This window comes from Chiloscyllium plagiosum, unplaced genomic scaffold, assembly GCF_037043375.1.
Source record: "Chiloscyllium plagiosum isolate Xiang-an unplaced genomic scaffold, Cpla_swu_hap1 HiC_scaffold_12, whole genome shotgun sequence".
NCBI lineage: Eukaryota > Metazoa > Chordata > Chondrichthyes > Orectolobiformes > Hemiscylliidae > Chiloscyllium > Chiloscyllium plagiosum.
In genome coordinates, this window is record NW_028270150.1 from 55,394,224 (window position 1) to 55,412,847 (window position 18,624).

An 18,624-nucleotide genomic window follows, 5' to 3' on the forward strand; every position below is an offset into this window, starting at 1 on the left:
CCTATATGTAGTACTACTCTTCCCTTTACACATTTATCCAATGGAAATTATTTCAGTAAGTTGACACTTAGTTTTTGCGTGGGCATAATTTTCCCTTCCTGAAATTATCATGTGTAAGTCTTTTTTTTGTCAAATTAACCTCGAGAAACAGAACAACTTTTAAAATTGAATCTATTGTTAAACAAATAAATCAGTCAGAGATTATTTTAAAGAGTTTGACCTTATTTTTAATGAGCTTTGATTTAGTAGTTAAAAACATTCTAAACTAGGCATGATCTACACGGAGCATATAAAAGAGTATACGAAACAGGAGCAGAATCAGGCTACACTGCCCTGGGAGGCTGCTTTGCCATTTAACGACTGCATGGCTGATCCTTGCCCTCGCGGAACTTTCCCTCCTAATCCGCATTCCCCTTAGAGTTTACAAAACTATCAATCTCCACCTTAATGTATGCAAAGTCTGAACATCTTTAAAAAAAAACTTCCAGGGTAGAGAATTGCAAAAACTCACTACCCTCTGATTTGAAGGAATTTCTCCTTGCCACAGTTTGAAATGGCTGTCCCCTTTTGTTCTGCTGGTTGCAGCGAATGTGAAACTGTCTTTGGAACATACCCATCAAGTCCTCTCAGAAGTGATCTCATGAGGTTTTTGAAATGTTAATTATTCTAAACTCCAGAGAGTATTCTATGCAATCCATCCACCATTGGATGACCCTCTCATCCGAGGAATCAACTTTGAACCTTTTTTCTTGAGCCTCATTAAGACAAGGGAGACTAAATGGTACACAGATGATAATTTCACTCAGGCCCTAGGTATTTGTCTCAGCTCCACCTTCTCTGCATTCTATAATTTTCAGTTCCATTGTTTATCCAAAACGTGTATAATTCAGCTGGAATACATTTTAAGACCCAACCTTCACTGTCTTCCAGGGTAAATACATTCACACTATATCGATCCTCTGAGAGAAAGAAAAATCCATCTCTATGTTGAAAGGGAGATCTCTTATACATAAACGTTCCCTAGTTTTAATCTCCCTCAAAAGAGAAAAAATCTTTCAGATATCAAGTCCCATCAAAATTATTTATATTTTTCAGTAAGAGCACCTCTTATTCCCTGATCTCCAATAAATCATAGACCTAATCTGTTTGACTTTTCATAACATAAAAAAGAACCACATCCTAACTCCCATCAAATTCAATTTGTCCATTGCCCTTGGGCTCCATGTCAAACAATGCCTTGATTTTAAAATTCTCATCCTTACTTCAAATCTCTCATCTAGTCCTTAAACACTCTGATTCAGTGCTCCTGAAGTTATGACCTCTTGTACGCTCTCAATTATCATTGCTCCCCCATTGTTGGCAGAGCATTTGGTTACCTAACCCCTAAGTTCAAGGATTTCCTCCTGCTTATTATCCTTTTTACTTCAAGGTGCTCCTTAAAATCTTTGTATTTGATCAAGCTTCTGGTCACCACTCCTAATATTTCCTTATGTGGCCCTGTTTCAAATTTTATCTGGATGTTTTATCACAACAATAATATTGTTAAAGAAAAACATTTTGTGAAAGCTTGTCATCATACATTCATCAGGCTAGTTTGCAAGAATACCAAATTTAAGAGGAAAATCAATATCTACATTGCATGAGATTGTGAATTAGTGGGCAAATGAACCTTGGTAGGGGTATTACTATGAAGAGTGCATTAATGAATGATAGATAGTTGGCCAGACTTTGCTTAACTTCTAAAGCAGTCGGGGTGGCTAGATTGGTCACGGTATTGCCCTCAGAAATGAAGTATCAAGTGACTGTCACATATTTTGTTGATTTGGAGCAATTACAATGTGTGCACATTCTTTCTTTCTGCAAAAACATGGCCTCATGTTTTAATATGTAACTTCTATTATGTGCAAATGCACCAGAGTGTCTGAATAACAGTCCTAACTTGGTAACAAAAGCAGAAATTGCAGGGAAAATATAGGTCTAGCAGTGTCTGTGGAGAGAAAGCAGAGTTAATGTTTCGACTCCAGTGACCCTTTTTCAGAACATTCTGAATAGCGATCACTGGACTCAAACTGTTAACTCTGCTTTCTCTCCACAGATGTTACTAGATCTGCTGAACTTTCCCAGCCATTTCAGATTTTATTTCTAATTTCCAGCATCTGCAGTTCTTTGGTTTGCTTTTTAAATCATAAATTGATTGTCAGTGTAATTCTTTACACACTCCAGACGATCCAGAAAATGTGCAATTGCAGCATCATCTCTAATGTTGGCCGCTGTATTGTGAGTCTTATAAGCACAGGTTGGTTTAGTGCAGTTGCAAAGAGGTCTTAGTCAACTCATCCAGAGTTGTTGGTTCGTCCAGGCTCTTCCATGTACTGTTGTCTAAAGCCTTCATTATAGAGGACAGGAAAACTGGGAGGTTGCGCTGCCTTTGGGCTTCAAGTCAAAGACCCTGCCACAAAAGGATTTGCTGATCTTCAAGTTGTGAGACTGTAATAACCTTACTGAGCTTTAAATTGCTGATTACAAAGCTCTCTCTCTCTCTCCAAATTCTGGAAAACGAAATGCATGCACATCGCATCCTGTTCCATGGAACAGAATCTGAAATGAAGGATGATATTGGAGGCCTCTGAGTCAAAGAACAAGGCTTCCTGCTTTTCATTTAATAGAGATCCTCTTTGATAGTGACCTCCACTCACTGCAGTGGATCAGATTCTACATCTAGGAGCATGAACAACTTTTTGATGTTCATCTTGAGTACTTCCTATCAGAATCCTGGAGATTTAGAAGTTTCACAGTTCTTCAACCTTTGAAAGCATGTTTTTCTTTCCAAATTATTCATAAAATTTGCTAAAATTGAATTCCTCAATTTGCAATAATATTCAACTTGTCCCCATATGGCATGTTCTGCTCAATATGATTGTAAGAGATATATGCAGTCTGGGTGAAAACAATCCAAATTTGAGATGACAACAAGTGTAAAGCATGTACCATTTCTCTCCATGTACCATGTTACACTCTATCCATTAAAACATTTTCAATCCAGTTTTTTTGTAATGTGCATCCTTTGTGAAGCAGCCCAAAGTTGTTCTTTAGTCATAGAGATGTACAGCATGGAAACAGACCCTTCAGTCCAACCCATCCATGCCGACCAGATATCCCAACCCAATCTACTTCCACCTGCCAGCATCTGGCCCATATCCCTCCAAACCCTTCCTATTCATACACCCATCCAAATGCCTCTTAAATGTTGCAATTGTACCAGCCTCCACCACTTCCACTGGCAGCTCATTCCATACATGTACCACTCTCTATGTGAAAAAGTTGTCCTGTAGTCTCTTTTATATCTTTCGCCTCTCACCCTAAACCTATGCCCTCTAATTCTGGACTCCCCGACCCCAGGGAAAAGACTTTGCCTATTTACCCTATCCATGCCCCTCATAATTTTGTAAATCTCTATAAGGTCACCCCTCAGCTTCCAACGCTCCAGGGAAAACAGCCCCAGCCTGTTCAGCCTCTCCCTATAGCTCAAATCCTCCAACCCAGGCAACATCCTGAAGGTGTCAGTCTGTAAAGCAAGATCAAGAACAACTCTACGCTGGGAGATGTATACAATCGTGAGGGGTATAGATAGGATTAATGGTAAGTGTATTTTCCCTCGGATGAGGGATTTCCAAGACTGGGGGCATATTTTTAAGATGAGATGAGAGAGATTTAATAATGAGGATTTTTTTTAATATAGAGGGTGGTTTATGAGTGGAATGAAGTTTCTGATGAAGTAGTGGATGGAGGCTCAGTTACAATGTTTCAAAGACACTTTTCTCAGTATATGAATAGAAGAGATTTGGAGGGATATGGCCCAAGAGCAGGCAGGTGTGATTAGTTTAATTTGGGATGGTGTTTGGCATGGACTGGTTGTACCGAAGGGTTTATTTCCATGCTGTATATCTCTATGACCAGCCAATTTTGGATAGGCTAAGGAGTGTTTTCACTTAGTTGATGGTCCTATAGTGTAGTTTGTTTGATGAGGTGTGTGACCCTGGAAACAGATGGTAGAGAGCTGTGTGTCCTGAGTCAGAGAGCAGCTGGGGGTACACTTCAAAACCACTGCATTTCTCTCCAGATCTCCTTTGCAAAGGCACCTTTATAGCTATAGCCAATTTTTAAAAAATAATGAGCCCAAATTATCTTTAATAAAACAAGGCATTGTTGAAACTGGAGATCTGAAAGAATGAAAGCAGAAATTTTTGGGAGAAACTCACCTGGTCTGGCAGTATCTGCGGAGACAAAACAGGGTTAACATTTGGAGTCCAATGACCCTTTCTTCAGAATTGGAAATTAGTTTTGTTTTGTAAAATGTTATTTTTATTCTTTGCCTGTGTAGATGTCTATTTTGGTATATGTTTTTTTTTTAAAAAGTTGCGAACACCATGCCACCAGAAACTCTTTGACAAATATTGGACTTTTGGATTTCCCTTGCCATAGTGAATGATTTTAAAGCCAATTACCTTCACGAGATTTCAATGGCAACTTTATTTCTAATTACAGTAGGCTCTAGACTACCACTGAAAGAAATGAGAGTACAGTGAGATTTCTATCGGAATTGGTGGGATATATCCAATTAAAATGAAAAGACAGGTTGGTTAAGACTTCAAAACACATCTTCATTATTGATTTGCAAAGCGACTGGAGACATCTTCATAACGCTGTCCACGAATCACTGGATCCCGGCAGGACAGTGACAAAACGTATTTAAAGTTCAGCATTAACTTGGACCCTGGAGAACTTACAAGTGAACTGAATACCACAAGATTAATTATCAGGGTGAATGTAGGAAGCAGTTTTTAAAAATCTATCGATTTAGGAAGAGAAGGTTAGAGTGAGTGACCGCCAATAACAAGTATGCAGCAATTGCTTCAATACAGAAATAAAATCACACAACAATGAAATTGATAAAGATCAATCTCGTCCTGGTTTTATTTAATTGCTTTAGAAAACCAAAACCGACACTTTTGGCGTACATCTTTCTGTGTTTCCCTTGTTTTTATTTCTGCTGTTGAAAATAAGACATTACTTTGCTTATGGTACACCATATAATTTCGGAAATTAGCATACCAGCACAAGTTTTATTCAACTCAAATCCTGCCGGAAGTGCACTGTTGGTTTGGACTCGTCAGGGGCCCATTTACCGGTCTTTATAAGTCAGAAACATATAAGGACTGACAAATATTTTAAAAAGAATACCGATTCTTTACAAGAACCCGGGCAATTTTAAGAGGGTCGATGGTCCACCTAAATAACGTTGGGTGTTCCTGAATAATCCGTCTAAAAATGCAATAGACTGGCCTGAAAAATTACGAACAATAAATTAACTCTTTTGAACAAGTAAGCTGTAGTTAGCGTTTAAGAGCCGTAGATGTACCAATAATTAATTCAGTAGGCGGTTTCATATTTCCTTGTTTATATGTTCAGCACCCGTTGGATAAAAAGCAATTTGCCCAGGCTAGGAAAAGTCTCGAAGGAACTGTTTGTATGGTTATTTTCGATGGCAAACAGCGCGGTCGAAAAGCACATTCACTAAAATGTCCCGTATTTCTGTTCTTTCACTGAGGCGATTTTGCTGGGCGTTGCTGGGGCCACGGTGTGGGTGTTGCGCTCTGAAGGCGAGCCATCATGACTTTGCACATTAGCTGTTTGGTGAAACATTAGCTGCAGCGATCGGGGGAGGGAGTAGTGCCTCGCAGCGATCAGGATCTGGGAATCTGTGATACAAAGCAGCAATGTTTGCTCCGGGTAGATAGGGAGGGTTGGTTTCCCTTGATTGATGTCTCTTCTCTCGCGTTTGCAAATTTCTGGCTGTGTGGATTTGTTAGAGAGGTTTCGCAGGTGCCGGAGGGGAGGGAGTGGAAAGGATGATACATCAACACTGGCGGAAAGTTGGAAAAGCATGGCGCGCTTTTTTTTCCCCTTCTACTCGATCTGCCTTGAAAGAAACTGGTTTCAGTGTGCAGCTGAGCGGAAGGAAGTGGAGATGTTTCAGAAGCCCGCGCTTACATGGACCTAACTGAAGGAGAATCGAGACACGGGTGCCGGGGAGGGAGGGAAGTGTGTGTGTGGGGGGGTGGGGGAGGAGAGGGAAGGAGGTGGTTCAAACAGCAAAATGTGCAGAGGTGTCCAACAGTAATTCCTACTGTCTGCTTTGAAACTGGAACAGAAACCACTCATCCCGGCATGCAGTTCACACTTTCGTTTCAACCGTAGCAGCCTGGCTGGAAATTGCTGTAAAAATCCTTTCCCGTGACTTGAAATAAAGGTTCCTCATATCGCGCATTCGTTGTTTCCTTTCGATAGCAATCGCAGCGAGGCGCTGGCTCGCCGATGTGGGTTTTGTGCAGGCATGTCACGGCCCGAAGGAAGCGAAATTCTGGGGAATATGGGAGTGATGTTTTGATGGACTTTGGGAAGTTTACGTCTTTCAGTGCAGCAAAAGCGTTGTTTATTCTGGATGCTTGATGTGTACACACGAGGTTTGTCTGAGCTGGCTGTGTTTGTGAGGGAGTGGGGTGGGTGGATGTGTATACATGACGCGATTTAAATTACGTGTTGTGTCTGTTACATGTTTACCCAGTTTAAAAGGCAGACTCGGGCAGGTTCTGACTTTCAGAAGAAGGGTCACTGGACCCAAAACGTTTACTCTACTTTCTCTCCACAGATGCTGCCAGACTTGCTGAGTTTCCCCAGTTTTCTTTTTGTTTCTGCGTTTCGGCATCCGCAGTTTTTTTAAAATGTAAGTTTCAGATGCAGTTCACTTACCAATACAGCGTTTTCCCCCCTGAAACAATGATAGTGTAACTCAAACTTTCGAACGGGCCACCCGCACCTCACTCACCATAGTAGAGCAACCCAGCGGAGCTGGTTAGCTTCCAGGAGGGCTGGTTCGGCCAAGAAACTGCGCGGGCGTGGGTTTTATTTCATCCAGTCCAGAGAAAACCTGCCGATTGTTCAGTAAGAGCCATTGTTGGCTGGGTTTTGTTCCGCTTCTCTGGCGGTTTAGCAGTGAGGAGGAAATGAGTTCACGGCCGTTCTGCTGACACAGGCGTCTAATGCGAGATGAAGCCGCGATACCGCACTGAGGCGTCTCATTCAGTGCCTCCTCGCCTGATCATTCTGCCAGGTGTTTCGTGGTCTCGGTTTCAGAATGTCTTGTACATTTGTAATTCTCTCCCATCCGCTTCTCCAGTCAGAGCACAATAAACACGATGTCGGTGTGCAGTAAATGGTTGCAGTTTGTGTGTAAGGACCGCGACATTGGGACCGTTTCTTCGTCTCTTGATTGATGTCATATGGCTGCCTGTGTACACAGTGCATAATCCGATATTTACAAGACCCACTCTCCATTTCCTGGCACTTAGATGGGTAGATTTTTTTGAGTCCGGGAATGGTTTGCTCTGGTTTTTGAAGTTATTGACGTTCTGGTTCTCTGTTATTGGGCGTGCCCTGTGTCTGAAGCGAATGTGCCGTTGCTTCAAGTAGTTTGGCAGATTTATCCGATGGGAGTTGTTTGGTTAGATAGGACCTCGTAAGGGAAATGAACATTCAGCAATCTGAGCGTGGTCACATGCTGTAGTTTTTTTAAAATCTCAGATGCTGAATATTTATCGTAGTGGTTTAATGCTGATGTGATAGAACATTAAGCTATGTTTTATAAGCGTGAGGATGATCTGTAGTGGGGGACTCTTGTGGTCTATTGTCATCGGTTGCTGATTAACGCTTTACACCTTGTGTTGGTCATGGTTTGATTCGAGCCGGAAGGGAGACGGGACATAGAGGCAGACAAGATAGGAGAGGCTACTTGTGAAATTCTTTCATTCCAGTGACGACATTCCCCGGTATTGCTCCACCCAGGAGTTGTTGAATCCCTTGGTCATTAGCATGCACTGTCTCGGCTCAAGAAACAAATGCCTCGCCAACTTGCGTCTCTCTCGAGTCATGGCGATGTAGAGCATGAAAACAGACTCTTCGGTCCAACCTGCCCATGCCGACCAGATATTCCAACCTAATCTAGTCCCACCTGCCAGCACCGGGGCCAATGCCCTCCAACCCTTCTTATTCATATACCCACCCAGGTGCCTTTGAAATGTTGTAATTGTACCAGCCTCCACCACTTCCATTCATGCACCACCCTCTGCGTGAAAAAGTTGCCCTGTAGGCCTCTTTCATATCTTTCCCCTCTCACCCAAACCCTATACCCTCTAGTTCTGGACTCCCCCACCCCATGGAAAAGACTGTCTATTTACCCTATCCATGCCCCTCATGATTTTATAAGCCTCTATAAGGTCACCCCTCAGCCTCCGATGTTCCAGGGAAAACAGCCCTAGCTCAAAACAGCCTATAGCTCAAATCCTCCAACCCTGGCAACATCCTTGTAAATCTTTTCTGAACCCTTTCAAATTTCACAACATCCTTCCAATAGGAAGGAGACCAGAATTGCATGCAATATTCCAAATGTGGCCTAACCAACGTCCTGTATAGCCGCAACATGACCTCCCCGCTCCTTTTTAAATGCTCTGACCAATAAATGAAAGTATACCAAACGCCACCTTCACTATCCCACCTACCTGCGACTCCACTTTCAAGGAGCTATGAACCTGCACTCCAAAGTCTCTTTGTTCAGCAACACCTCCCTAGGACCTTAACCATTAAGTGTATAAGTCCTGCTAAGATTTGCTTTCCCAAAATGCAATATCTCACATTTATCTGAATTAAACTCCATCTGCCACTTCTCAGCCCATTGGCTTATCTGATCAAAATCCTATTATAATCAGAGTTAACCTTTGCTGTCCACTACACTTCCAATTTTATGTCATCTGCAAACTTACTAACTATACCTCCTATGTTCACATCCAGATCATTTATATACTTGGTTCCAGATTAAGGAAATCTTAAAACGCGTTTCTCCTTGTTCCAAAATGGAAATTTCAGTTGGTATTTCGCAGGTCTTGGTTTTAAGTCAACTAATATACACTATAGGAGAAAGTGAGGACTGCAGATGCTGGAGATCAGAGTCAAAGAGTGTGGTGCTGGAAAAGCACGGCAGGTTAGGCAGCATCCGAAGAGCAGGAGAGTCGACGTTTCGGACATTAGCCCTTCATCAGGAACGAGGAATGAAGGGCATTCCTGATGAAGGGCTTATGTCCAAAACGTCGATTCTCCTGCTCCTCGGATGCTGCTTGACCGACTGTGCTTTTCCAGCACCATATTCTTCGATAATATACATTATATCTTGACAAACACAATTCAATTTACCCCAATCAAAAAGTCGATCTTAAATTGCTTATGATGCCAAGGATAAAACAATAGAGGGATGCATGGAACAGTTATCTGCCATACCGCCCGGAAAGCTGAATGATATTATCATTCTGTTATGGTCTAAATGTCTACGGGCTTGGTCACCTGTTGTCACTTTTTATTGTATTTGCAATTCACTCATTTAGCGTTTAGTTGCCCTCTTTTTGGTGCATGCCTAAACCAGCAGAAAGTGGAATCTGCATTTATTCATGTTTGTACGTGTTTTAGAATGCACAGTACTGCGAGAAACTTGCCACAAGGAAGACAATTTCTTGGGGCTGACTTATTTTTGTGTCACTTTAGTTCCCTTGCACGAACCAATAGTTTTGAACGGCCAGTTTTAGTTGGGGTAGGTATAACAATGTCATAAATTCTGTTCCTGTCCACTGCGTCAAGAGTGTGTTGACAGCGGGGGCGATCAAGGATATGCATGGAAGCGGCGCCTGAGTGTTTAGATCAAGTCTGCGTTCGGTCCTTCAACTTGCGTTGTTACTGATGAGTTGGATGTGAATAATACATCAGCACTTGAACTTTGAGTCTTTCAAATGCTGTATTCGGGGGTTTCCTCTGCACCATAAATATTCCCAGAAAACCAGACAAGTGCTTTGGGTTCTGAAGGCATTTACTTGTCCCGTGTGTTTTCCCTGTGACTTTCCGAAGGAGGTAAATGGCTGCCAAAATAAACGTGGGGTTGGCTGTAAATGTAGTTCGGTTCATGGGAATGTTAGTGTCATCTATCACATGATTATCACTTTGTATAGTGATAATGCTGTATATACAACCGGGCAATGTGTAATGCGGTGGTTCAAGGACAGGAAGCAGAGTATTACTTGTGGGCCCTGAACGGTAATGTCTCCCGCAGACCTATTGTTGCCTTAAATGCTTTTCTCACAAACAAATAAGGAAAATCCTAGATAACCCTTCGTCGCATTGCGCACGAATAGCCAAGATCGACTGAGGCGGGTATTTGAATTGAACTGAAAATGTGTTGCTGGAAAAGCGCAGCAGGTCAGGCAGCATCCAAGGAACAGGAGAATCGACGTTTCGGGCATAAGCCCTTCTTCAGGAATGAGGAAAGTGTGTCCAGCAGGCTAAGATAAAAGGTAGGGAGGAGGGACTTGGGGGAGGGGCGTTGGAAATGTGATAGGTGGAAGGAGGTTAAGGTGAGGGTGATAGGTCAGACTGGGGTGGGGGCGGAGAGGTCAGGAAGAAGATTGCAGGTTAGGAAGGTGGTGCTGAGTTGGAGGGATTTGACTGAGACAAGGTGGGGGGAGGGGAAATGAGGAAACTGGAGAAATCTGAGTTCATCCCTTGTGGTTGGAGGGTTCCTAGACGGAAGATGAGGCGCTCTTCCTCCAACCGTCGTGTTGCTATGGTCTGGCGATGGAGGAGTCCAAGGACCTGCATGTCCTTGGTGGAGTGGGAGGGGGAGTTGAAGTGTTGAGCCATGGGGTGGTTGGGTTGGTTGGTCCGGGTGTCCCTGAGGTGTTCTCTGAAATGTTCCGCAAGTCCGCCCCCACCCCCACTCCGGCCTGTCACCCTCATCTTGACCTCCTTCCACCTATGGCATTTCCAACGCCCCTCCCCCAAGTCCCTCCTCCCTACCTTTTATCTTAGCCTGATGGACACACTTTCCTCATTCCTGAAGAAGGGCTTATGCCCGAAATGTCGATTCTCCTGTTCCTTGGATGCTGCCTGACCTGCTGCGCTTTTCCAGCAACACATTTTCAGCTCTTATCTCCAGCATCTGCAGTCCTCACTTTATCCACATTTGAATTGAGCTGCAAAGAAGGAAGTGTTAAAGGAGGAGAGGTGGGGAAGGGGGCAAGATTTAGGGGGTGGGTGGGGGGGTAGCTGGAGGAACCGGATAAAGGGTGGTGATGAAAGAAGAGAGCTGAGCAGGAAGAGAGGAGACCCGGAGAGGATTTCTGTTCGGGTGGAGAGGGAGTTTCGGGTTAGAATTGGTTCTCGCTTTGGGAAGGCCATAAATCCTAATCACCTTGGGGCGGGGGCGGAGGAGCCTGAGGATTTTGGTTCACAATGCGAGGTTGGGATTTGATGTTGGTGATCATTGACGAAGGACAGCCACGATTCCATATTTAGCGGGAGGGGGTGCTTCCTGCCTATTTGGAAGGGGAGGTACCTTGCTGAATTACAAATATTGATTCCATCTAGTTTAGGACCTCAGCCCAGCTCATTGCTCCATTGCGTCCAGCCCAAAGGCGTTGGCGGCTTTTTATAGTCGAGCCTTTTAACTCTCGTCTTTCACATGATTTGGCTGCTCAGCCAGCGAGGGCGTGTGGTCTTTCCAGCTGCGAGGAGAGGATTGTGATTCACGCTCCATGGGAGGCGACAGGGAATTTGTGCAGGATGGTGGAGTGGGCTCGTCCTCACTGGGGGAGGGCTGTGATGTTGTTTACCTAAGGCTTGGGCAATTCACTGGTGCTTGGGTTCATCCATTTCTTCCTGATAGGCTGTAGTGATGTTAGCATGGATTTTTTTGTTTGGACAGGAGGTTCAGCATGCTGAAGTTTCCCCCTGCTGTATGAGGGTAACGATCGTCCATTTACTTACTGCCTTCCTGCAAAAGCGCGGGGGCTTCCGGCGAACTCTTCATTCCTCTGAGACGCTCTGTTTCAAATTTGCTTCCCATTCACACTCACCTTTCAACTTTACTATTTGTGTCGCGCGCGAATATTTTGGAAGATTCTCGGATCTTACTGGACAATGCCAATTTTCCTTCGTTAACACGAAAGTCTTGCTGCGTTGACTACTTTCTTCCTGTTTAACGTCCTCCATGTTTCAGTTATGAAACTCGTTCTTGGAAAATATTTTGGATTCAGTTTCAGGCTGTCATGAAACATAAGGTGCTGCCCCTGTTGCTTGCAGTCTGTCACAAGACATTTTGTTCACAGCACCCACTGTTCCTGTACAAATAGAATCCTGAATGCTGCATAAAGACCAACATAAAACTAGTTTTTTTTCTCTCTGTGCTTTTCACTTTCTCAGAACATTCCAGAGTTTTTCATGGTCATTAAGATACTTTCCAATCTTAACCCTGTTGTAGTGCCCCGAGTATAGCAGTAACTTTGTTCAGTACTTTTAGTGCTGTGTTCAAATGATCAGATAATGAACCTAGATATTGGGCCACATAGTACCCGGAAAAAAAGGGTGGCCGTTGAGGCCCCACGTGACGGGTAGGAACCATGCTGTGCTTCCCAAATAGAATGGGCCAGCTGTCATATTGAGTAAAAGCAGGAGCCATTCTTATCTGCCCATAGAGTAGGTATTGTGTTCCTGTGCATGTGAAAATAAGAGGCCCATGCCTGCTTTCAGCTCCTATTCCAATATCTGTTTGCCCTGAGGGCAGTCCGTGGCTTAACCTAGGAAAAACAGCACTGTTACTAACCACGTAGACAAGTGCCTTGCCTGGACGTAGAGCCACTTGAAGTAGGAGTGAGGGAACAGGATTATTAGTCCCGACCACACGTTAAAGAATCCTCTGGATCACCACAATTTTTCCAGGTCTTCCCCATGTCCTCACGATTTTTGACTCCCTATTTCCCACCACACGAATGAATTCAGTTACTGAATATCGGAGGCATCTTGAATCTCGCAATTTTGGTGGTGGATAATTATCAGAGCACCATACCAATGGGTGCAGCTGAATATTTAGGTCAATATATTTAATGATGTTAGCAATAAATCTGGGGAAGCTCCATGCTCTGATTCAAATAATGCTGTGGGATCTCCTTTCGTCTCCTCTGAAAATTTAGACCTTCGACACATAAACATTTCCTCAGCACCATATTAAATTGTCAGTTAGTTTAAAAATTCCCTTTCGGGATGCGGATGTCAAGGCATGGACATCACTAATTGCCTTTCTGCTGAAGTCTCAAGTGAGACTTGAGCCCATGGCCTTGTAACTCAGAGGTGAGAGGGCCCCTGTTGAGTGAAGGTTGACATAATGTACTAGATTTTCAAGTGATCTCTTTGGGAAGGAAGAAAGAAACGGTGCATTTTTAAAAAAGAAACGTAGAGGAGCGGAGTGCTTACTTGTTCAGATATAGTTGTTAAAAGTGGCACAAAAGGTTGCAAAAGAAAATGAGAACGCATTCGACATCCTAGATTTTAGATTTTATGGAGTAATAATAATTGGTCAGCTGGTAGACGGGCAAGAGGAATGGGAAACTGGAAGGAAAGACACAGCCTTGATCCTAATAGAATTGCGGGGCAGATTTGAGGGATCGAATGGTCTACTCCAGGCTCTTAATATGTTCCTGATTGTCAGTCTCAAGTATGTCCCTCAGGATATTCTTCGAGCAGAAAGACAATACGGAATATGCAATAAGTGAAGTCCGTGAGAATGACTGTACAAGAAAATGAACCGTCCCATCACACCGCCGCTCTGGCACCATACTGATCTGTGAAGTTGAAAAGACAATTTGTGTACTCTGATAAGAGCGGAGAGCGGATGGACATGTCTGCAGGGTTTCAGGGTTGGTGCCCCCTTTTCAAATGATTGGGCGTATCAATTAAATTACAGAAAATTTAAAAGAAACGATCACACGTATTAGTGGTGTATGGGATTTTGTAAATAGGCTTCTAAAAGGTTTAGACAGAACAGCCGAAACTTGAGCTCAAGTTGTGGACGAAGCGGCTGGTGAATGGGTAGCTGAGCTCACGTGACTATTTTGTTTCGCTTTACTGAAGCTAATTTATTTCCCGAGGCCACATTCTTGAACGCAGGAAGTAGCAGTCAGGCCCGAGTCTGTTCTGTTCCGAGATAATTCTGGTCGAGGCTGTTGCTGCAGAAGGCGAACTGGAGTCCGAACTCCAGCGATGAGCTTTATAGTTGCTGATCTTTGTTAAGTGGGCGCGGAGCTGGGAGGTCTCGGCGGCAGCAGCAGCATTGCGTGAGATGGCTCAGCCGGAGAAGCAGCCCTAATGTCCAAGTCCTCGCTAACTGGAAAGAGACTTTCCCTATAGACCGTTTCCTTTTCAATATACACAACCTACCGCAACAAGGTTAAACGGGGCATTGTGAGACCCCATGTATTCACTCAGGTTGGATTTTAAAAGAGACCTCTTGTATCACTTGATCGGGTTAGAGACAGCTGTATGGTGTCGAGATTCCGACTGCTGAATGATGTTGGGAGAGCCTCAAACGCTGGCCGTGTGCCGGAGATGTACTTCAGTGGACGGTTACCCAACGAAAGCGTCACGTGCATAGGAACCGTAAGCGGAGGGTTTCTATTCCTCCAGCTCAACTTGACAAAAACCGGGGATTCTGGACTTGCCTGGCTGAAGCGTTTCCTTCAGAGAGCTGATTCTGGAGATGGAAGACTCACACGCACATCCTCCGGGTTGGGGAAGTACAGCGGCCAAGCCTCCTAGGAAGAATAAGGTGACAGGACACACACGAGATTATTACACAACAGTCGTTTTTGAGTTGTCCTTTGTGCAGAAGTTCATATTAAGCGGGTTCCGGGGAAAAAAACATTACAAATACAAGTTTGAGGTCGCAGCTTAATCTTAAATAGGCTGAAGTCACCTATGGCAATGTGCAGATGTTCCCATGAATAGAATTACGTATTAATGTTTGTTCGAAAGAGGAAGTTTGGATCCAAGTCACACAGTTTGAAGGCCTGAAGTTCAGCCGTTTGATTAAACATTTCCTTCAGTTAATTGTTGGGAGGTCTGAGGCCATTGTTTCTGGTCCCCATGCCAAACTTTGTTCTCCAACCATTCAATCCCCTTGGGTGCGCACTGCCTAAGCCTGACCTGAACCCAGACACATCCAATGTGAGCTGTGCTTCATCACCCACACCACCCACACTTAACAACATGCTCCCTGCTTCCGCTTTATCTGTTGCTGAAACCATCAAGCCTGTTTCTCGTCTCCAGAGACTTCATATTCCGAGGTGGCCTCCCATCTTTCACTGGCTGTAAACTTGAATCGGCGTAAACTCGCCCACCATACCCGCGCCTGGTAACCCGCGTTGGTTCCCAGCATAGCAACTCATGGACTATCAAATGTAAAACCCTTCCATGACCTCGTCCTTCCTATCTATCTAACCTTCTCCAAGCCTCTAGCCTTCGGCTCTCAGCGCTCCTTCAACTCTGGCCTCTTTTTTTAAACAATGGAGGTTATGCAGTTTCGCTCTCCCGCCTTTAAAAATGCTCTTTAAAACTTACTCCTTTGGCCAAATCTGTCCTAAAGACCATTCATCTCTTTCGATGTCAAATTTTGTTTGATGATCCCTCCGTGAAATGCTTTGGGCAGTTTTGCTGCATTTAAAGGCTCATTGTAACTGTTCTATTGTTGCAGGGAGGACTTTAAAGAACAAAATGAATGCAATATCAGGCATGATTGACTTATTCCAAATTAGCATTTGTAACCAAAAACATTGAATATTTTGCACTGTACACATTATATTTGGCTTAATTTCACCCAGGAGGCAGGATACACAACTTGCTTCCAGGTACCTTTTACCAGATTTAAAAAGAAATGCATCGATGTGATTGAACAATATTTCACAAAGAATGTATTCACGATGTGTGTACACAAGGTCACGTGTTTATTCCCACACATGAAGTAGCGAGTGCCTTGGTGTATAGGTGTAGTATCTGCTGTATGGTTCAGCCTGTGTTTAGGAAATTAAGTACAGAAAGCTGGTCTTGTGGGCCAGCCTTCTCCCCCATTTTAACACTTTGGAAGCAAATCCTTGCAACGCTGTCGCTGTCTGTTGCGTTGGTTGCAAACAAGGTATTGCGCCTCTGCTCCTGATGAATCTCTGTGAGCAGGAGGTGAGATGCAGAGTGCTGTAACTGATCTCTATTCATCAGTTTCCGTCTGAGACGTCGCTCTGCGCTCAGGTCACCCGGGGCAGGGGAGTGGTAAACTAAGCCGAAACGGATAATTAATCTGCATCAGAGCTGCTGGCGGCCGACACAAAACGATTCCGGCATCGCTAGGTCTTTTCAATTCATTTTTAATAACAAGCGCCACTGTCTAGAGGATTGTGTGCGCGTTTTTCCTTTTCCTATCAAACAATACCTTAGCCGTCAGATTCAAAACCGAAGGATGAAATCTGCAGGGTTAGGAGTCGAAATGTGCGATAGTAGATTCGCATAAAAATGTGGATTAGAAAACTACTGGAGCGTAGCACGGTCTTCTTGTGCGAAATCCTACATTCATTAGCGGACTGAAAGCCGAAGATTGAAGACATTGTGTTTCGGGCAATGAGGGTAAGGGTTGAAAACCGTACTTGGTTCAGAAGCAACATAAACCCCGGATTTGGCTAATCTCACTGGCGACGTTTTTGTTGCTCATTTCGCAACTTCAGCACCGCATTTATGTAAAAATGTTCTTTTTCGGCGATCAGTTTCGTAAACGTGCCGAAGCGCAAGCAGTAGAATTTGCCTGCAGCCACTTCATCTCGAAGTTTACAACCTCGCATTAAGTTCTAAATAGAAAGTAAAACGAAGCTCTGGTTAACTCGGATGCTAATCGAAACCAAGTTTTAGGCAAAAGATTTAGAATAATTTAGAATTGACCCCATTGAGAACTGACTGTCAACCCTCGATTTATCATTCCGACAAAAAATCAGCTATGGCAAGAATTCCGGAAAATCGCCATTTCGAAGCAGCAGTGTACAATCCCATACTCAACTTCGAGGGAAGAATGTGCAGATTCAGTTCCTCCAGTACTGCTGGCCTGCTCTGAATTCTGAGCAGCACTGTAGGTAGTATCAGCAACATTGGCGCAGTGTAGCCCGTTTCTAGTGGGGGTAATTCGGTAATAATAGCGTCATAAAATGAGCCCGGAAACATTCTACACGTCTGTCCAATGTTAGGTATTGATTTACAACCTTTTAACACATCAGTTCAGGAATTAAGGTACCGGGGAAATAATTGAACAAATTTTAATCCGTGGTATTGTAACTTGTTGCAGCGATTTTTGATCAGTAAAATATACCTTTTGTAACTTAAGTGTTTTACAGTAATTTTTGTTCTTGTATTCGCTCAAGGGATATGGGCATCGCTAGCTACCAGCATTTATTGCCCGTGCTCAGTTACCTTTGAGAAGGTGGAGGTGAGAGCTACCTTCTTGAATCACTGCAGTTCATGTGCTGTAGATTGATCCACAATGTCATTGGGGAGGGAATTCCAGGATTTTAACCCAGTGATACTGTACGAATGATTATATATTTCTAAGTCAGGATGACTGGCTTGGACCAGAACGTGCATGAGGTGATGTTCCCATGTATCTGCTGCTCTTATTGCTCTAGATGGAAGTGGTCATAAGCTTGAAAGGTGCTGTCTAAGGATCTCTGGTGAATTTCTGCATTGCATTTTGTAGATAGTACACACTGCTGCTACTGAGAGTCAACGGTGGAAGAAATGGTTGTGGTGCCAATCAAGCAGGCTGCTCTGTCCTGGATGATGTCAAGCTTCTTGAATGTTGTTGGAACTGTACCCATCCAGACACATTGAGGAATATTCCGTCACTTCCCTGACATGCTGTTTGTTTGTGCACAGGCTTTGGGGAGATTAGTTACTTCTTGCAATATTCCTAGCCTCTCATCTATTCTTACAGCCACTGGAGGAGGCTGAGATGGATCATCCACTCAGCACTTCTGGCTGAAGATTGTTGCAAATGCTTGAGCCTTATCTTTTGTACTCATGTACTAGGCTCTCCCATCTTTGAGGATAGGGGTATTTTGTAGAGCCACCTCTTCCAGTGAATTGTTTAATTTTGGCAGGCCACAGTTGGTTGTGGCAGGACTGCAAAGCTTGGGTCTGATCTGCTGGTTGTGGGATCAGTCAGCTCTGTCTATCACTTGCTCATGATGTTTGACACACAAGTAGTCCTGTTTGGTAGCTTCACTAGGTTGACACCTCACTTTTAGATATACCTGGTGCTGCTCCTGGCATGCCGTCCTGCATTCTCAATTGAACCAGGGTTTACCTCCTGGCTTGATTGTGATGGTTGAGTCTGGAATATGCCAGGCCATGAGGTTGCAGATAATGCTGGAGTACAATTCTGCTGCTGTTGATGGCCCACAGCACCTTGTATATGCCCATTTTGAGTTGCTAGATCTGTTCAAAGTCCATCCTAATAGGACATTGAAATTCCTTGAAATTTTATGCCTTGCCATCCTCTGTGCTTCCTTCAAGTGTTGCTCAACAGGGAAGGGTAATGATTAATTAGCCGAGGGAGGATGGTACGTGGTAATCAGCAGGAAATGTTTTCTGCCCTAACACTTGGATTCC

The 18,624-nt window shown here is 43.8% G+C and overlaps 1 protein-coding gene across 5 annotated transcripts in view; it reads left to right on the forward strand.

The window, feature by feature from the left end:
• Positions 1-18,624, forward strand: part of bcor (BCL6 corepressor) — a 328,887-nt gene that overhangs the window by 140,780 nt on the left and 169,483 nt on the right. Inside the window, exon 1 of one of the 5 annotated variants that reach the window (XM_087992842.1) lies at positions 6,344-6,524. The exons of 3 other annotated variants lie outside the window; for them this stretch is intronic. In XM_087992842.1, coding sequence (XP_087848968.1) covers positions 6,510-6,524 — 15 coding nt within the window. In that variant the 5' untranslated portion in view covers positions 6,344-6,509. Of the gene's footprint in view, positions 1-6,343; positions 6,525-14,553; positions 14,753-18,624 lie in introns of those variants that run through there. One more of the 5 variants, XM_087992841.1, reaches the window with a different exon arrangement.